Raw genomic sequence first — 19182 nt, 5'->3', positions numbered from 1 at the left:
CAACTCCCCGGGGCCGAGGCCTAACTATCACTCTACCAGGGAGCTTTTTTTTTTCCTTTTCTTTTGGCAGCCGTTAACGTTTAACCGTCAACGGTCCAAGCTTCTTTCTTGGGGTTTCGTGGCCGCCATGGACCGATGAAGCGCTTCATTCCGTGGGGGAGACACCTTAATAAAACGTCCTGGTGGGGGAAGAAACGCTAGCCTAGCCCAGCTAGCCGTAACATAGCATTAAGCTATCTCTCCCATAGCCGAGGAAGTATAAGTGCTGAAGGAAGCCCGAGAAAACAAAATGACATCTCGGAGGTAAGCAGGAGAACCTGGAGAACAATGTGTGATCGTTCACCGTAATGCGTGGATCATTGATGCTACATAAGGGTTAGATTGATGGTTTCTGGTCAACGTGCAGGAGAACCGCCTCCTGGGGATAGGCTCTATGCACAGCAGCCATATTGTGAAGAAATTCACAGGTGTTACCAATGATACTAATGAAGGCTCTGTTCCATTCTGTTCAAACGGAGTCGGGGTGCTTATGGTTCCATGATGGGGTTCCAATTGGCCTCTTGCGGGTGTGTAACTCTGAGAGTGTACAAATGGAAACAAATGGACCCGTAAGGGTCCATTTGTACCCTCTCAGAGTTATGGTGGTCGTGGAAATTAAAAAGTCTTGAGAACCACTGTGCTACACTAAATGGAACAGAGCCTTGCAGCCTTCATTAGTATCATTGGTAACACCTTCTTCACAATATGGCTGCTGTGCATAGAGCCTATTTACACAATTAAACCCCATCGGGGTCATGATCATTACTGACAAGTTACACGTCACCAAAGAGTCTTGTGAAGAAGCGTGAGATCTGATCATGTTTCATCATACTTGGGAAAAAAGTAACACCAAAATGTGCAAATTAATTCATCCTTTCGGCGTATCCTCAGCAAGCGAGGTGGCGGTAACGTCGGTTAGCTTTAAACTGACCACTACTGTTGACCAGTATACCCCTCTCTTAACTGTCACTTGTATGGATGCTCGTTGCTGATGTTTGAATTGTTATGATCAACAGATTATGTCAAAACACAGAGGATTCCCTTTACACGTTCACTACACGTTGCTTTCTCATGTTCCCTCGAGACATAATTTAGACAGCTTATTGTTATGCTATAAACTTTGTAAAATCCTGAGTGTTACCTTAAGCAAATGGGTAAATTACACTGACACACTGATTACACACTGAGGGTAGTGTGTAGTTACTGATCCTTCAAGGGAGCCCCTTTGGAACTCTTGAAAGACATAATTTACATAGTTCATTATAGTACAGTCAGTGATTCTCAACTGTGATATGATTTTAGTGATTTTGTCTTCTGGGCCTGGGACCTCAAACCACACTGTAAAATCCTCACTGGTAACTGAGAGTGTTTACAGCAAATGGAACCAAGTGGACCTGTAAGGGGTCAATTTGGTTCCGTTTTGTCAACTCCGAGTTACAGGCCCGTAACTGTCTTGAGTTACAGAGTGCAGACCCGCAAGGGTCCATTTGATTCCTAACTATCAATCATTTAGCCAGGGACCCCATAGAACCGCCTCAAGAATCCCTGGGGTCCCCGAGTGCCGGACCACACGTCAAGAACCAGTGTTATAGTGCAGTGGTTCTCCATGTGTGGTCCAGGGACCCTCTGGGTTGCTTGAGGGTGTTTCGAAAATTCGAATGGACCCTTACAGGTCGGTAACTCTTGAGTGTACCAATGGAACCAAATGGACCCGTGGTTCCATTTGTACTCTCAGTTATGGGGGTCCTTGAAATGAATTGCCACAAAAAAGTAGAGAGTTCTATTGTTCCTGTATAATGCAAAAAAAAATGTTTTAATGCCTTAAAACGGCTATTTTACAACTTCTTCTTTAGGTAAATGAACAAACGATTCGCTCAAAACCTTTACAGACTACTCAGAAACGTGTTTCGAGTATAATAACTCCCTTGCTGCCTGAGGTAGAATTATTATACTCGAAACGCGTTGCAGTAGTCTGTAAGGCTGAGCCAATCGTTTGTTCATTTGCCCAAAGAAACATTTGTAAAAAAAAAAGCTCTAACTAAAAAGTTTGAACCACTCTTATAGTGTTCTGAATCGATCCTTAAAGTGAGGCTCCATTGAATCAGAATCAGTTTTATTGTCACATGAAAAGTTTACTGGGGTGCATCAGTGGGTGAAATTCATTTTCGTGCAAGCTCCATTATTTTGTTGTGTTCCAGGAAAGAAAGTAAAAAGATATCTACATAATATACACAGCATAGTAAGCAGCATGTACTGTATGTACACAAGGTTAGACATAAGGTGTAAAAGGTAGAAGCACAACAGCAGTTGCAAAACAAAACAACGGTACAGGTAACAATCCACATAGTACACCCACAAAGGTTAAGTAGTTCTCATAGGTTAACAATCCACACGATAGGAGGTAATCCAACATAGGGAATAAAACAGTCCGTCAAAGGAAAGTGTTGCAGGCCAGCCTGGTGACAGGTGATGTTCAGGCCTTGTTTAACAGCCTGATGGTAGCCAGGTTGAAACTGTTCAGAAATCTGCCCTTTGATACCGCGGTAGACCTCCTTGTCTGGCTGCGGTAATAACAGCTATACCCCACTAATAATAACACATTATGTCCCAGGCCCACTAACTCTAAACATGGTGTTCCTCTGTTAGGTGGTTCCATCCCAACATCACAGGCGTGGAAGCGGAGAACCTGTTGTTGACTCGTGGAGTGGATGGAAGCTTCTTGGCCAGGCCCAGTAAGAGTAACCCTGGGGACTTTACGTTATCTGTACGGTGAGTGTTTATAATGTCTGTCTCGTCTATCCAAAGCAGTAATAATTATTTCAAAGCAGGAAGCCTATGCATAGAGTCTGCTACTAATGTCATTTCATAAGGATTGAGGTTTCTTTATTGTTACATTTTGTGTATAGGTGCATGAGAGTAACATTATTTTGTTCTGGTTCCTCAGACATTGTAGCAGCAATAATGGTAAACATATCAATAACAAGGAAATTATAGGGGAAAAAAATGTAATCAAGGAATAACGGCAACATTAAGAGAAAGAGAACAGTTTGTTATAAACATCCTTAATGGTTGTACTGTTCTTTTTTGTTTTACAGGCGTAATGGAGCAGTCACACACATTAAGATCCAGAACACAGGAGACTACTATGATCTTTATGGTGGGGAGAAGTTCGCCACACTGGCTGAACTGGTCCAGTATTATATGGAGCACCATGGGCAACTCAAAGAGAAAAATGGAGACGTTATCGAGCTCAAGTATCCACTAAATTGTGCAGACCCCACTTCAGAGCGGTGAGCTATAATGTGGTTGCTAGCTTCCTTTGCTTGAATATATGGTTAGAGATGATTCTCATTTAGCATGGTGCCATATTTCTGGTAGCTGCTTAAGAAACATTTCACACAGTTCTGTTTTAGATAGGTTCCTCATTATCAACTTGAATCATGCTGATTTATAAAGTATTTATAAAGTGTGTGTGTGTGTGTGTGTGTGTGTGTGTGTGTGTGTGTGTGTGTGTGTGTGTGGTTAACCGATGAGTGTCACATTTCTTGTGTACGCTGCCAGTAGCACTAAGGAAGTAACTCTGTACATTATTTCATGATTTATATTGTTTTTTAAATATTTAACTTTATTTTTGATAATGGAAGTCAAAAGCAGTCGGATTGGGCTAAAAACCTGGCCCATATTTGGAGTCATATCATGTAATAACCGTCGCAGTCTGGCCTGTAGCCTCATGAAGTCTGAGATCCATTTGAAGCCATGCCATTATTAGACCCCCTCTTGTTTTGATCAGTTGGGGATAGGCTGCGGCAGGGATGCATTGGTCGTGGGACGCGGTAACACGCCGTGCAACCCCTTTTTTGAGCACGCACACGCATCGATTTAAAACAACCCCACACCTCAACAACGTTTTTTTTAAAACATTTTTAGTTTAAAGTTTACAAAGGCTGCCTGCCGACTGCCGGTTGTCACACCAGCATGAATTAACATAGGATTAACACAGGAATGAGCCTAGATGCATATCAATTGTCCTTTGTGTGACCTGTAGTGTAGGTGCTAAGGGATGTGCACGTGACGACATTGAAATACCGTCCCACCACTAACAAAATCACCAATACAACACTGGGGATAGGACATATACAGGCACCTCAGTGTCGTCCTTAACAGCTTCATGAATTAAATTGAAGTTTGTGTTTTCCCAGGAGGAGGTGTATTGGCAAAGATGTGGTATTTGTTTCTGTTAAGTAGATAATGATATATTTATACCATGGTCATATAAATATATTATAATATTTAATAATATATAATATTTGTATATATATATATATATATATATATATATATATATATATATATATATATATATATATATATATATATATATATATTGGGAGAGACATTTTGGTTTGAAAATCTAGGAGCATGTTGCTCCTAGACCCACAAAGCCAATCAAGCTCGGCAAAACATTTTCTATTCATCCCCACAAAAATCTATTCTAAACTGGAACTAGTTCTCACCAGGGCTGTGACGATTGCAAATCTTAAGTTGATGATTAATTGTCACACAAATGATTGCGATTAATGATTTAATTGTGTTTTTGGCTTTGAACATTGGAACATAAATTATGAATACAAAATTGCCGTTTAGGCTTCGTAATGAAAAATTGCTCTGGGCAGATTTGACAAATAACTTACTAAGAAATTACTGGCATATTTAATAATTCTGTACTTAAGTATAATTCTTATACTTAAAAAATAAATGTAAAAATAGCGGAAATAGCTGATCTACAAGCTTGCAAGCTTGTAGATCTGCTACTTTTTTTTTATATTTGAAAATGTATAAACATTGTTCAACATGGAAACGATCATGACGATTATTCAAAAAATAATTGCGATTATGTAATTGTTACAGGCCTATTTCTCACATTCCAATTCCAGTAAATGTTGTGTTATTTTTCACTGATTTTTAAAGGTGAATGTACACCACAGATCCATTACGTTACGGCTCCACTATGTGTGCCCAATCCCATACAAGGGCATTAGACGCAAGCGGATCCCGACAAAATATTCCTCTGGTCTATTTTTGCTGGATCCACTCGCGTCTATTGTACTTGTATGGGGATGTGGCTTTCATGCCGGCGCTCTTCCACATCGTACAATACACATTCTCCTTCAGGTTAATGGAACAGTATTGTATCAAATGTATTATCCTGATTACGGTTGGGATTCTTTAGGATTTTAACAATTCCTGTTCCTTAACGATTCCCTCTGAACAGTCCGATTCCTTAACGCTTCCCTTTAACGATTCCTATATTTGACCAAAAATATTTAAGTGCAGATTGCTGTGCTATGAGCTTGGTCTATCTGCTGTTTTTGAAAAATCGTGACAATTTGTGCAAATCTTTCAATATATATAAATGTTTTTAAAGCGAACATTTGTAACTCAAATCTTTGCTTCTGGGGATTCTACAAGTCTATATCTATCTATCAGTGGTTCTCAAACTTTTTCATGTCAAGGACCACCCAAAATGATATGTATTGGGTCACGGACCCCCATCTCAAAATATTTTGTTCCAGGGACCGCCCCCCCCCAGATGCAAAGATTTGAGTTAAAAGTGTATATATTATATTCAAAGATTTGCACACATTTTCACTATTTTCTTTTTTCATAAATAACAGATCTACAAGCTCATAGTGCCGCGCCATGAGCTTGTACATCTGCTATTTTTTAATAGCCCAAAGAAATCTAAAATGACACTGATGCGTTCCCGGATTGAATGGGTTAATGTTGGCTTCGGTTCTTCCGGTTCCCGGATCCCTAATCCTGATGCACGTCGTTTTGGTTTGTCAGATGGTTCCACGGGCACCTATCGGGCAGGGAGGCAGAGAAACTCCTGACGGAGAAAGGGAAGAACGGGAGCTTCCTGGTGAGAGAGAGCCAGAGCCATCCGGGGGACTTCGTTCTGTCTGTCCGCACCGGGGACGACAAGGCGGACAGCAACAGTGACAGCAAGCCAAAAGTCACCCACGTCATGATCCGATGCCAGGTGAGAACAACACCTGCTCTGCTCTAGGGATGGGACCATATGAAAATTACATGTCACGATTATTGTGGCTAGAAATATTTGCGATTAACGCTATTGCAGCTCAACAAAAGCTAATTCATCCTAGTGTATGACGGAGGACGATTTCACGATAAATTAAAATCTCTGCGATACGATTGTTAGGGTTTTTTTATCACGATAAACGATAACGATTATCGGCCCATCCCTACTCTGCTCCTTTTGCTCGTCTCTTTTCCTCTTTTGTCTTTTCTTTTCTCCATATTTTTATTTTTTTTTGTTCTCATTTCAGATTATTAGAAATGGTCTTAAAGTGCTAATGTTATTCATATAATGATCGTTGTTCCAAAACTTTTCAATTGCAAGGAGGATATTTCAGTTGTTAATCAGTCATATAAAAAAAGGGGGACATATACCATAATGCTCTCTTTAATGTCGTCTTTGTCATATTAAGAGCTGCACTGACATATTTTACATTTACTGTAATGTATTGTTATTAAATATTGTTACAAATATGTTATTTGTATAGTTTTTTTTGCCCATGATTGTATGAGACTTGTGTGTCATCTTTGCTTGTTGCTTATGTGTTGTTGCTATTTAGCCTGACCTGAAGTATGACGTGGGAGGAGGGGAGAAGTTTGATTCGCTTACTGACTTGGTAGAACACTATAAAAAGAATCCCATGGTGGAGACCCTGGGCACTGTACTTCAGCTCAAACAGGTACCTGTACTTAATTCCACCAACGTCCCTTCACACATTCATACTGTAGGGGTGCACCGATACCAATTCTTCATGTTCAGGGAGTTACTTTGCATGTACTTCACTGATACGAAGTATTAGTATTCTCCATAATGATGTGTTTTTTTAAATGCAACAATTGGAAAAAAAAGCATTTAATCTTAAATGTAGAACTGTCCTAGCAGGATCCCCCCTTAAGATGGCGTAAAATTATCCTATTAATTTAGGAATGTCCTGGTTCTATGAGCAAGACTGGGATTGGAGCTGATGAATACATATTTTAATTGTTCCGAATTGATTGGGATCAAATTCCCATCCTTTGTATGTTTGCACTCTCAAATAAATTGACCTTATGCACAACTTGCGGCAGTGATATATACTGTGCACGTAGACTGACGCAGTATACTCATGCTAGGACACACACACACACACACACCTGGACCAGTGTGTGAGGGTTGTTCAGAAAGCCCTAATATTGTATCTATTTATACTCTATCAATGTACAGCATGATATTCTCCTCTTTAATGTTAACTTTTATAATATATATGTTATATTCTTTCAAATAATACATTGTGTGTCCTTGTAGAATATTCCCCATACTAGTCTTGCTGACTAGTGCCTAAAACAGAACAAGCATGCCTTATTTGAAAACATGTTTTGGGTGATTTACTGGTTTTAAGACCAACAGCCAGTGTCTGCAAAGCGAGTGTTTCTAGAGGCGTCAAGCATATCTTACCTAGAATGGATTTTTTTTACTAACTTTAATGTACTAGAAGTGTGTACTGTGCAGCAGTATTATCTAGGTCTCTGTATCAGCAGATACTAAAGATTAAATGACTCTGATCGGGATGGGGGCAAAAACAAAAACGTGTATATAATCAAATACTTGTGTGTTGTTGAAATGGCATTGGTGGGCTTTACCAGCGCCAAGTCTGAGATTTTCGCCTGATATTGCCCCTATACCCATATTGCTATATTGCCCCTACTCAATTTGGGCAGATCTGAAAGTCGATCATCTGTACAATGCTAAGACAAAGTCATATCTCTTGTCTTGATTGTAATGGCTTTACTGATTTCTCTCCTCAGCCTCTGAACACAACTCGAATTAATGCTGCAGAGATTGAAAGCCGAGTAAGGGAGCTGAGTAAACTTGCAGAGGCCACAGACAAGGTCAAACAGGGATTCTGGGAAGAGTTTGAGGTAAGATATTGGGGTTTTAAGACCTAGTGTAATAGGTAAAGTTTCCTACAGGATTGCTTACCTTTTGACCACTGAACCTGATAGACAAATGGATATAATAATTAAGTTATTCACATAGTTACTAGTATCTCTAGTAAATAAATATAAAGGAGGTTTATGGCCAATAGCCACACTGATGAATGCCAACTAAAACAAATGTGTTGGTATAAATGATTTTTATTGCCTAATAGAAATGCTAATATAAATTAGGCTTTTTAAATGCAAGAAAAGTGCCTTGGTGTCTTTTTCTATTTTGGAGACTTAGGGTCTTTTCATACTGAGAGCGAACTACGCCTGCGTACTCACTTGGATCAGCAAGGTCGCACTGTTCTCCCCACGAATAGACACGTTTCAATGCGTCACATGGGAAAAAGTTCAACAAAATTTAACTCGGGTGGCGGGCATGTGCATGAGACAAGCACGAACAGTGCTAACAGTTTCACAGGAGTGTGCTCTCTTGTCTCTCCGCCTGTCAGCACCTCCCTACCTACCTACCTACCCGCCTTGCATTGAAATCTTTTTCTATTATATTTTTGTAATTTGTATTGCCTCAATCTTTTGTTTTTCACCCAGACGTTGCAACAACAGGAATGCAAACTGCTCTACAGTCGCAAGGAGGGCCAGAGAGCTGAGAACAAGAACAAGAACAGATACAAGAACATCCTGCCTTGTAAGTAATCATGACTGTTCTTTCACTAAAGCGGCATAGGGCTGGACAATATATCGATATTATATTGATATCGTGATATGAGACTAGACATCATCTGGGATTTTGGAGATGGTATTATTGTACTATGGCATAAGTGTTGTCTTTTCCTGGTTTGAATCACTTAAGCCTTATTGTATGCGTTCAAGCTCACGGCGTGGCGCATCGCAACACAGTGTTAGCTTGTCGATATTGTCGCTGTAGGGTGGAAACCTATATGTCCAAAACTGGACATATAGGACATATAAACTTTTGAGCTTGTAGATTGGCTATTTATGCTACTTTTGTGTGACACTGTAGTATGACGAGAAATACAGAAGGTATTTGGCCAAAAATATTGTGATATTTGATCTTGTCCCTTAGCCCTATTACAACATGTTATACTTTTAGTGAACACTCTAATCTTTTACATTCAAACCTCCACAACCCAGACCGATTGAAATGTCCTAGTTCATGCTATTGGAAAACATACGGAAACTATCAAATTAATTTCTGTACTGTGTTTCTACCTCCAGTTGACCACACACGGGTGGTACTAACTGATGGGGACCCAAACGAGCCGGGCGCTGACTACATCAACGCAAACATCATCATGGTCGTACCTGCCATCATGGTAAACATACTTCATCCTCAGAGGGGGACACACACAATGACCTGATAAACATACTTCATCCTCAGAGGGGACACACACACAATGACCTGATAAACATACTTCATCCTCAGGGGGACACACACAAAGACCTGACTAAGAATGACGGCCTTTACACACCAGTGGCGGTAACTATTCATATAGTTCACTGGTTGTCAACCTGAGGTCATGGTATTTCTTTTTTGAAAAACCCTTGAAAGGTGTTTTCATAGTGATGCCAGTAAGAACTGTAAGTAGTTCCATTGATCAGAAGTCAGAACACAATTAATTGATTGATAATTAAAATAAGCATGCTATGAAAATGCACGCGGCCCACCCAGTCAGTGATCAGTGATCGTGGACGCTTTCAAGATTTTTGTGGTCCCAGATCAGTCATACACTTGGGCTTAAAGGATAACACAAAAAAGTCCTGAGGACTTGTTTCCATCTAAATTATAGTTGATTGAGCCGCATTCATACAGGTTGATGCCTGTATTCACTTTGCATAATCCACCTCATTCCGATTAAAAAGTGTGTTGATTTATCGCTGTGTAATATTTGTGTTCTGTGTGGATGTACTCATGACACAAACAACAGTTTGAAGAAAAGTATTTTTGGGGCAAATTAATCGCATAGATTGCCCAAAGGTGAAAAATGCCCAAAGGTGTGTACATGTACTTGCAATATCTGCAGAAATTACTTTTTTATGTCATCATATACAGTCATAGCCCTACATTCAGTGCTATATGGGGGTGGCTGAGTTTGTAGAGAGGCCACCTTGGGCGTCAGAAGGTCCCCGGTTTGACCCCTGCCTCGCTCAGTCTTGTGTCAAAAGTGTCCCTGAGCAAGACACTTAACCCACAACTGCTCCCTGGGTGCTGTATTAATATCGCCCACTGCTTCCAGTAGTTAGGATGGGTAAATGCAGAGGGCGAATTTCACGTATGTGCAAATCTACAGTGACAAAAAATACCTCAAAGGAGTGGCGACTAAATAATAATAATCATCATCTTTTTTTATTCATCATGAGAATTGAATTAATGAATTGTCATGTCTGTGTGTGCAGCCGGAGCTGGAGTCAAAATGTAACAGCAGCCCCAAGATGAAGAAGTCCTACATTGCCACGCAGGGCTGCCTGCAGAACACAATCAGTGACTTCTGGAGGATGGTCTTCCAGGAGAACTCTAGAGTCATTGTCATGACCACCAAGGAAGTGGAACGAGGAAAGGTGATCATGAACCAAGCCATGAATTGTGATGGTGTTTATTTGTAATTTCCTTTTGGCTACAATGACAGAAGGTCTGCAACTATTGATTATGTTCTTAGAGATTCTTTCATCTATTACTTTTCAAATTAATAAAATAATCGAGAAAGGCTTTTATTTATCCATTTTTGGGCGGGACTGGGATAAAAAAAAATATATCAATGAATCAACGTAAAATAATTATAATATTTTTTCTATAATCAACTAAATCAATTAGTCTGATTAGTCGATGATTTTATTAAAGAAAATCATTGTTTTTATAATCGATTCGTTGGATTAACCGTTGCACTCCTAAGTGACACATGAGTGATTGTGAAAGAAAACAGGAAGTGAATGTGACTGGTACAAACGGTTTCTGTGTCCCCCAACCAGAGCAAATGTGTGAAGTACTGGCCAGACATGTCGGCTCTGAAGGAGTACGGGGCGATGCGCGTTCGCAACGTCAGAGAGACGGCTGCACACGACTACATCTTAAGAGAACTTAAATTGTCCAAGGTTGGACAGGTAAGTAGGGCTGTCAGGATTGCAACATTTTAAGATGATGACTAATTGTCTTACAATATAAAATCATACAATTTTTTTTTTGTTGTTGAACACTGGAGCATAAAAATTCTGTTTGGCTTTTAGGCTTTGAAGTTACACAGGGCAGATATAACAAATAACCTAAATATACAAAGCGATGACAAGCATATTTACTAACGTTATACTTGAAATATAAAAATGTATAGTGGAAATAGACGCGATGCGTTGTGAGCTTGCAGATCTGCTATGTTCACTCCACTACTTTTTGAAAATGTTTGAAACTATATGAAACATTTTCAACATGGTAACGATTATGACAATTATGCAAAAATAATTGTGATTATCTCAAATAATTGCGATTAGACGGTTATATAATACTCGTGACAGGCCTGCAGGTAAGCGCTTTACTGACTGAGCTACCGGGACATTGGTTCCTCTCCAATGTTTCTAACATGGTTATGCCCTTGTGAACGACATGTCATGAATGGTATCTTAATATATTTCAGGGGAACACGGAGCGCACAGTGTGGCAGTACCACTTCAGGGCCTGGCCCGACCACGGAGTACCAACTGACCCAGGTGGTGTGTTGGACTTCTTAGAGGAGGTCAATCTTAAACAGGAGAGCATATTGGAAGCTGGTCCTATAGCAGTACATTGCAGGTACACGCGCGCACACACACACACACACACACACACACACACACACACACACACACACACACACACACACACACACACACACACACACACACACACACACACACACACACACACACACACACACTTATACTAGCACTATATACAAACCTTTGTTAAAGATAATAATCGCATCATTTGAAACGGGGATATTCCACTGTGCGTTATTGAAAGAAAAAAATGTATGCGGCTGTATCATTTATTTAGTTCAGTTATTGCATATTTTGTGGCCAATTTTGTTTAGAAGAAAGAAAAACCTTCCCAAATTGATGTAGCAGAAAACCCCATTAATAAATCATATATATATATAAATGTAACGGTTACAATTGTAACCAGAGGGTGGCACTGTTGCCTATGTTGTAGGCTACCTTCCCTGGTCTCCTCGGTGTGGTGGTCATATCTTCCAATTAAACCAATATACTTTAAACTAAAACAATAAGCTACAAAGCTCAAATACAAGTCGTGGCCACACTCTTTTCAGTTAATACTAGTCCAATTTATCGCCATTCTTCTGCTGTCTTGCATCATGTACTGTATGTATGTTTGAAAGACAAATGATGTTTGGGAGCTTTGCACATCAGTAGTGTGAGCCATGACCAGTACAGAGTATTGTTTACAGCAATGGTTTTGGCTCGCAAACATTTTCATGTCAAGGACCTCCGAATTGATATGTACAGTATTTGACCGAGGAGCCCCATCTGAAAAGATGTTATGCCAGGGGCATAAAGGGGCATTCTCCCTTTAGAGAAGATTTGTGTTTAAAATCTTTCAAAATAATAAAATTTCAATACGCAATATGTATATTATAAGAGCACACCATTTATTATTTTATCTGATAAAACATTATTCTTATTGTTTCTATTTTAGCGCTGGAATTGGACGAACAGGAACTTTTATAGTGATTGACATCCTCATTGATGTGATCAGAGAGAAAGGTACGTCTTTATGCTGCACACACACCTACATACCTATCTATATAGCGCTGCTGTCGGGTGGAAACCTCATATGTCCAAAACTGTTACCTTTCAGGATTCAAATTCAAAAAGGCAATGCGACGCGTTTTCAGCTTGTAGATCGGCTACTGTGTGACACTGTAGTGTGACTAAGAAGGGCATTAATCTGCGGGGGGAAAACATGAAAAGTTAAATATTATATGATATTATATATTTGTATACTATTTGTCTGTCTGTCTGTCTGTCTGAGCTTGTAGATCAGCTATTTTAGTTTTATTTGGCTTAAACTGTTCCTAATTTAGCTGGGGACCCCCTGGAATCCCCTCAAGGACCCCTTGAGAACCACACTGATTATTATAATTAATAATAGTTACAATATATATCCATTCCTTCTGTGTATATTGCTGCCAATGCTTTAATTTCCCGACAATGTGGTTTGTTTCCCCCCCGACTGTCCAGGGGTGGACTGTGACATCGACGTGCCTAAGACCATCCAGATGGTGCGTTCTCAGCGCTCTGGCATGGTGCAGACCGAGGCTCAGTACAGGTTCATCTACATGGCCGTGCAGCACTACATAGAAACATTACAGAGACGCATCGAGGAGGAGCAGGTTAGGGTTGCTGCCGTCACCGTCACCAAATCTGACTTGACGATTAACTGTCACACAAATAATTGAGATTTAACGGTTTGTGTTTTTTTTTGGGGCCGTTAAACATTGGAAGGTATAATATTATATATAGGAGTTGGGGCATTTACATTTAGTTTGACTCGGTTCAACAGATAAATATTGTGAAAATAGCCGATCTACAAGCTCACAACGCCTCGCAACGTGAGACGTTGTGAGCTTGTAGTTCTGATATTTTCACAATATTTGATTCCTTCTTATATTATCTGACAATTTGGCCAATGTTTGACCAGTATTTATAGTATAGTTTGCTGATTACTTTTGATGCAGTAATGGTCTTCTTTTTTCTCTTTCTCTTGTTTTTGAGCTATTAAAAGTCCTTAAATTGTCACTTGACTGTCATCTGGGGACCCCCAAAAAATCATGTGGGGACCCCCCTGGGGGTCCTGGCCCACAAGTGAGAACCACTGTGCTAGATGATGTTAATGTAAATGCAACAACAGTGCCATCGTGACACTTTATTTCTTTACATGTTTTCCTTGGCCACGTCTCTCACCTTTTTCTTTTCTCTGCCAACAGAAAAGTAAGATCAAAGGGCGGGAATACACCAACATAAAATACTCTTTGTCTGACTTAACTGGAGGAGAACAGAGCCCTCTGCCTCCCTGCACTCCCATCCCCACGCCCACCTGCACAGAGTGAGTATCGTCTACGCCTAGGTCCCCAATCCACACAGTTAGTCTTTGTACACACATTTGTACACTCTCTGGGTTGCAGACCCATAAGGGTCCATTTGGTTCCCAACTATGAATCATTTAGCTGGGGGACACCCAGAAAACCTTCCGAGGACCCTGGGGGTCCCCGGATCCCCATGTGAAGAACCAGGGGTACAATTACTACAGCCGGGCAATCAAAGGTTTAGCAGTATAGACACATAAGGCCAATACAATACATACTTAAGATGTCGGAACAATTTCCGGTTCGGACAGTCTTTCCGAACTATAGTTTGGAGAGTAGGGACATCTGGAGTTGCACAGGAGAAAAAGTTCTGAGACCGCCCATCAGAAGTAAGGAATGGAACGCCATGGAAATGTTTAAGTGCCACTTGTTTATAAACAACATTAGGAAACAAGCCCAAATAAGCTACTACCAATATTTACAAGGAATTTGACAGAAAAAAAGCCCAAAGTTGCTTATAATAAGCGGGCAACACTGGTTCGGACATCAGAAGGAAGGAGTATGTGTTGGTCTTTCATTTTGTATCCTTTTCTGCACCCATTCTAAGAAATCATTGCCTGCAGATATTAATTTGTGTGTGTGTGTGTGTGTGTGTGTGTGTGCGCGCGCGCAGGATGAGAGACGACAGCTCTAGAGTATACGAGAACGTGGGACTGATGCAACAGCAGAAGAGCTACAGATGAGATTCAGCCTTCCACTCTAGTGCTCAGTTCCAGGTGAAAACAAACACATTTGTGGATCCCGTTAGAACAGCTGGGGACCCCACACTTTTCAGCTCCAGATCCTAAAGAGAAATTTGGTATCCCCCCGGGACTCAAACTTACAAAAAAAACTGTGCGTGTGTGTGAAAATGGAAGATCTGGTATTTTCACATTTTTTTTTAAATATATGGAATTTCTTAGATTGTTTGAAAATATATATTTTAAGAAGTAAATGCTTTCTTTGGGGTGGGGGGGGGGGGGGGGGGTGATATTTACTCAAGAGACATTGTTTGGGAAACACTGTGTTCATTTCATTCTTCAATTGCGTTATTGGAACAGCTCTTTGTCTCTTTCTTGTAGGAACCTGATACCTGATTTAAAAAAAAAAACTATTGCCAGCTACACCTTGACGCCTGAGACTCGACCATGAAGATGAACATGGAACAATAGATGAAAGAGAGAGAGAGAGAGAGACCAGACAACAGATAATGGAGGACTTAAACTTCTTACTTCTTGCTCATTCTACATGAACATTTGCCCTCTAGTTTTATTCTAAAACCACTGTGATTTTCAGAAGAGCCTTTTGAGAAGCCTAACATGTTTAAACCCATACTAAAAACCTCAAGTTTGGGTTCAGCCTGTCTAAAAAAACTCAACCCCACAAGGGCTGCAAATAGGAAGCGCTCTCCTGAGAAGGAAAATTCAAGCTAACTTTTTGCTCATCTCTCATTTTTTTTGTATGCGTTTTGTGTTTATTAACCAAAGGAAAATTATGTAGATCGTTTTTCGTTTTTGAAAGTAAACAAGATCGTCGGGGATCTCCTCAGAGTCGAGAGAGAAGGGCCGGTGCCAAAATCACGAATGGTTTCATCCAGTCTCTCTGCCAATTAAAAGCCACCTTTTCCCCCACCAAGCCTTCTAAAGAATGGGAGACGAGACTTTGCTTGCGGAGAAAAATGGGGTTAATTTCTCAGTGAAAGTCAAAGTCTAGGATTCATTGTGTTATTTAGTGTATTGTTACTGGATAAGAATTATTGGCTTTGTTGTGTATTTCTGTATTTACAGGTAATTTCTAATCCACTGACGCAAAGACATGAATTCCTTTTTTTACAGATGAACTGCCTTGAAGAGAAACTAACCCATTCAGGCTATTTGGGAGTATGAATTTAGTTTTTTTTTTTTTTCTTTTCTTCATGTGGGGTTAACTTTGTGGCTTTTGGGGGATACTTTGTATCTATTAGTTTACCATTCCTAAGCTCAAGCCTAATGTCCTTAATGCCTGATTTATATTTAGTTGTGCGCCAGTGTCTCGCACCGAAAATAGCCGACAAGCTTGCAGTGCATCGCGCTGTGACACATTGTGGGCTTGTAGATTTTCGGTGCGAGACATGATATGCAACCAAGTATAAATCAGGCGTAACTCTGCACTTCCTCAACAGTAGAACAGCTCAAAGCCAAGCCTTGATACACCTGATCAGTATCGTCGCTGTCGGGCAGAAACCTTGTATCTCCATATTTCATCTTTTTATGTTTGTTTGTTTTATTTGCCATAAATTAATGCTGAGTTTGTAGAATGACTATTCTTGCTATTTTCGAAGATTTCCGCCTATAATGGCATGCCCGAAAGAGGAACGCCACGTTGAAAGTGGCCACGTCTCTCTTGTCGTCTTTTTTATAAATATGTAACCAATGAAAAGTATTAACGAGCTTGTGACTAAATACAAACTACATTGGATCCAGTGGAATACAGGTTCTTTTTTTCCCATTCACTGAAAAGTAATGGTTTGGAACATAAAAGGTTTCCACCCGACAGCAACAAATATAAGTAGCCATGGCAGCAAGAAATATTTGTTTTTCTAGTCTGCGTTTTGGCTTATGTGCTGGCGGGAAAGGTTTTTCTAGGGCAGTGGTTCTCAAAGTGGGGTCCAGGGAGCCTGAGGGGTCCTTGAGGGGGTTCAAAATGGACCCTTGCAGGTTATGTGCACTCTCAGAGTTATGGGGGTCCTTGAAATTAAAAAGTTTGAGAGCCAGTGTTCTAGGGGGTGATGTTTTAAACATTTCATCCCATATAGTCCTGCACTTGTATGTAAAAGTTACTAAGGTGACCTATGAAAGTTTCGGGGGAGACTTTGTTGTTTATAGCAGACCTTGGGGCTTTTTCAAGCATGGCTGCCAAAAGATATCATTTTAGAGGTTGATTTTTTTTATTGCATATGTTTTTCTTGTTCTTTTTTGAGTACAAATGCCTATTTTAAGTACCATTGCCTATTGTGAGTACCACATGTAATTAATTTCACTGTCAATTTTTAAAACGAAATACATTTCTCACACATTTCTGAGCTTTGACAATATGAATTGTGCTTGTTATAGAGACTTTAGGCCATATGATAGTTGGCTGGACTTTCAAGCTTTGCATATACTGTACACGCGCACACACTCATTTACACACACATACATTAACACTTGCACACACCAGTTTCAACCTTACCATTCCATTGGATATAAGTATGTTTTTTTGTTGTTTTTGGAACCTTTTTTTTGCTCACTAAGCCAGTGGTTCTCAACCTGTGGCCCACAAGGATATTTTACGTTTTCTTTAAAAGTTCCTATTTATCACAATGAAAACACATTTTTCAAGGTTTTACTGTATATTAATCCAAGCTGAAACACAATCGATTGCTTGATCATTAAACATGCTCTGAAAATGCATGCGGCCCACCCATCTGACCACTTAACACAGCAGCCAATAAGTGTTCAGGTGGGTGGGCTGCGTACGCTTTCGAAGATTTTCAAGTGGGCCCCGGTCAAGTAAAGGTTGAGAACCACTGCAACAAGCCATTAGTCTTTGTTTGCCATACTATATTAAGTACTTATCAAACTACAGAAGTATAGTATTTCTGGAAGGATGATGCCCCAGGCTGATATTGTGTCTGTGCATTCTTGTAGCAGTGAGATTCTTATCCTCTTAATGGCAAATTCCTGACTTGATATTCTTTCAAAAGAAAGATCTTCCCCATCTCTCAATTGCTCACTGTCTTTTGCCTTGAGAAACTGCAATCTTTAAATGAACCAGTTCTAAACCATGCACAAACCATCCTCTGTGTTAATTTATCCATTTGGATACTCACTGCGTTAAATTAACACACTGGGTTAAATTTACTGTGTGTATGATCTCAGAATTGATATAAATGAGTTGAGAACGAAACACCTCTTCTCTGCTTCTTGAGGGCAGTTGACATCAACCACTGACCCGGAATCGAACCGCCTTCTCTTGATCCTCTGCAATACGCTTCACTAGCAGAGCAGACGGATCCAACTTCCATTCCCTGATTCATATTTCTTAAAGAGGTGGTGCCATGGTTTTGCACTTTTTCTGTTTTTCATGTGTCTATGAGGTTGATAGAACCACCCCCTGGTGGTGTGAGAACCAGGTATACTTAATGAACTGGAGGTGTGTCCACATAAAAACATAATTTTAACAATTTCTATACACTTTTTTGAAAAAGAACTTCCTCCTAGTATAACCATAATACCTGATGATTATGTTTTAGGGGGGGAGAAAATCACTGAAAATCACGGCACCCCGTCTTTAAATAGCCAGCGAAGAGCCACATTGTGAGCTTGTAGACTGGCTTCAGCATGCGTAAAAATGGAGAGTTACTGTTGGTGTACTTGGCTCTGTGTGTGGGGGAGTGCTCTGTTGATACCTGGTTGTGTCAGCAAGTGTTCTTTTAGATGAGGTGTGTTTTCTTTAATGGGTTGAGAACATCCATTGACTGAGGTATAAGATCCTCTTCAGTGTGTTTGGACTGTATGCAGTATTACCCATTTTTATTCTCTTGCAGAATGTGTGTGTCTGTGTGTATGTACACTTGTATAAGGTCCAATGGAGTGCTTGTGTTTTGTGTAACACCATAGCAATCAAGAGGATGTTCCAGGGGAGGAAAAAAACTGCTTTGGGTTTCAGCCACCTTGTTCTTCTTGGATACTTTGACAGCCTTTATTCTTGTTTTAAACTTCTTTCTTTCTTTCCTGAGACCATGAAATCGCTTTCTCATTTCCCCCCCTTGTGTTTATTGTGTAAACAATATAGATGCGTAGATGGTGCCTTCTATGCATATGCCTATACGTGTATGTGATAGCTATTCTCTTGGGGAAAAAGAAACAGTGCTCCTTAGTTCGACCACCATTCAAGGACGTAGAACCCATAACACTTAACCACTTGGACTGTAGCATCCCTATTCTGGGGAGAACATTTGCCGAAAATATTT

The 19182-nt window shown here is 40.1% G+C and overlaps 1 protein-coding gene across 2 annotated transcripts; it reads left to right on the top strand.

The window, feature by feature from the left end:
* ptpn11a (protein tyrosine phosphatase non-receptor type 11a) lies at positions 1 to 17250 on the top strand. Of its 2 annotated transcripts, none has more exons than XM_084047044.1 (16): positions 1 to 303; positions 2686 to 2808; positions 3135 to 3329; positions 5887 to 6082; positions 6699 to 6818; positions 7924 to 8037; positions 8650 to 8746; positions 9298 to 9395; positions 10477 to 10638; positions 11047 to 11178; positions 11703 to 11857; positions 12761 to 12828; positions 13306 to 13457; positions 14052 to 14170; positions 14824 to 14926; positions 15272 to 17250. In XM_084047044.1, exons 1-15 carry the CDS (start codon positions 290 to 292, stop codon positions 14891 to 14893), a joined length of 1815 nt encoding a protein of 604 aa, XP_083903170.1. In that variant the 5' UTR covers positions 1 to 289; the 3' UTR covers positions 14894 to 14926; positions 15272 to 17250. The 2 variants fall into 2 exon arrangements, with proteins under 2 accessions (XP_083903170.1, XP_083903171.1); XM_084047045.1 differs by having other exon boundaries at positions 15251 to 17250.
* The last annotated feature ends 1932 nt before the right edge of the window (positions 17251 to 19182 follow it).

This window comes from Gymnoscopelus microlampas, assembly GCF_963454915.1.
Source record: "Gymnoscopelus microlampas genome assembly, chromosome: 21".
Lineage (NCBI taxonomy): Eukaryota > Metazoa > Chordata > Actinopteri > Myctophiformes > Myctophidae > Gymnoscopelus > Gymnoscopelus microlampas.
This window is presented reverse-complemented; position numbering and strand designations above follow the sequence as displayed.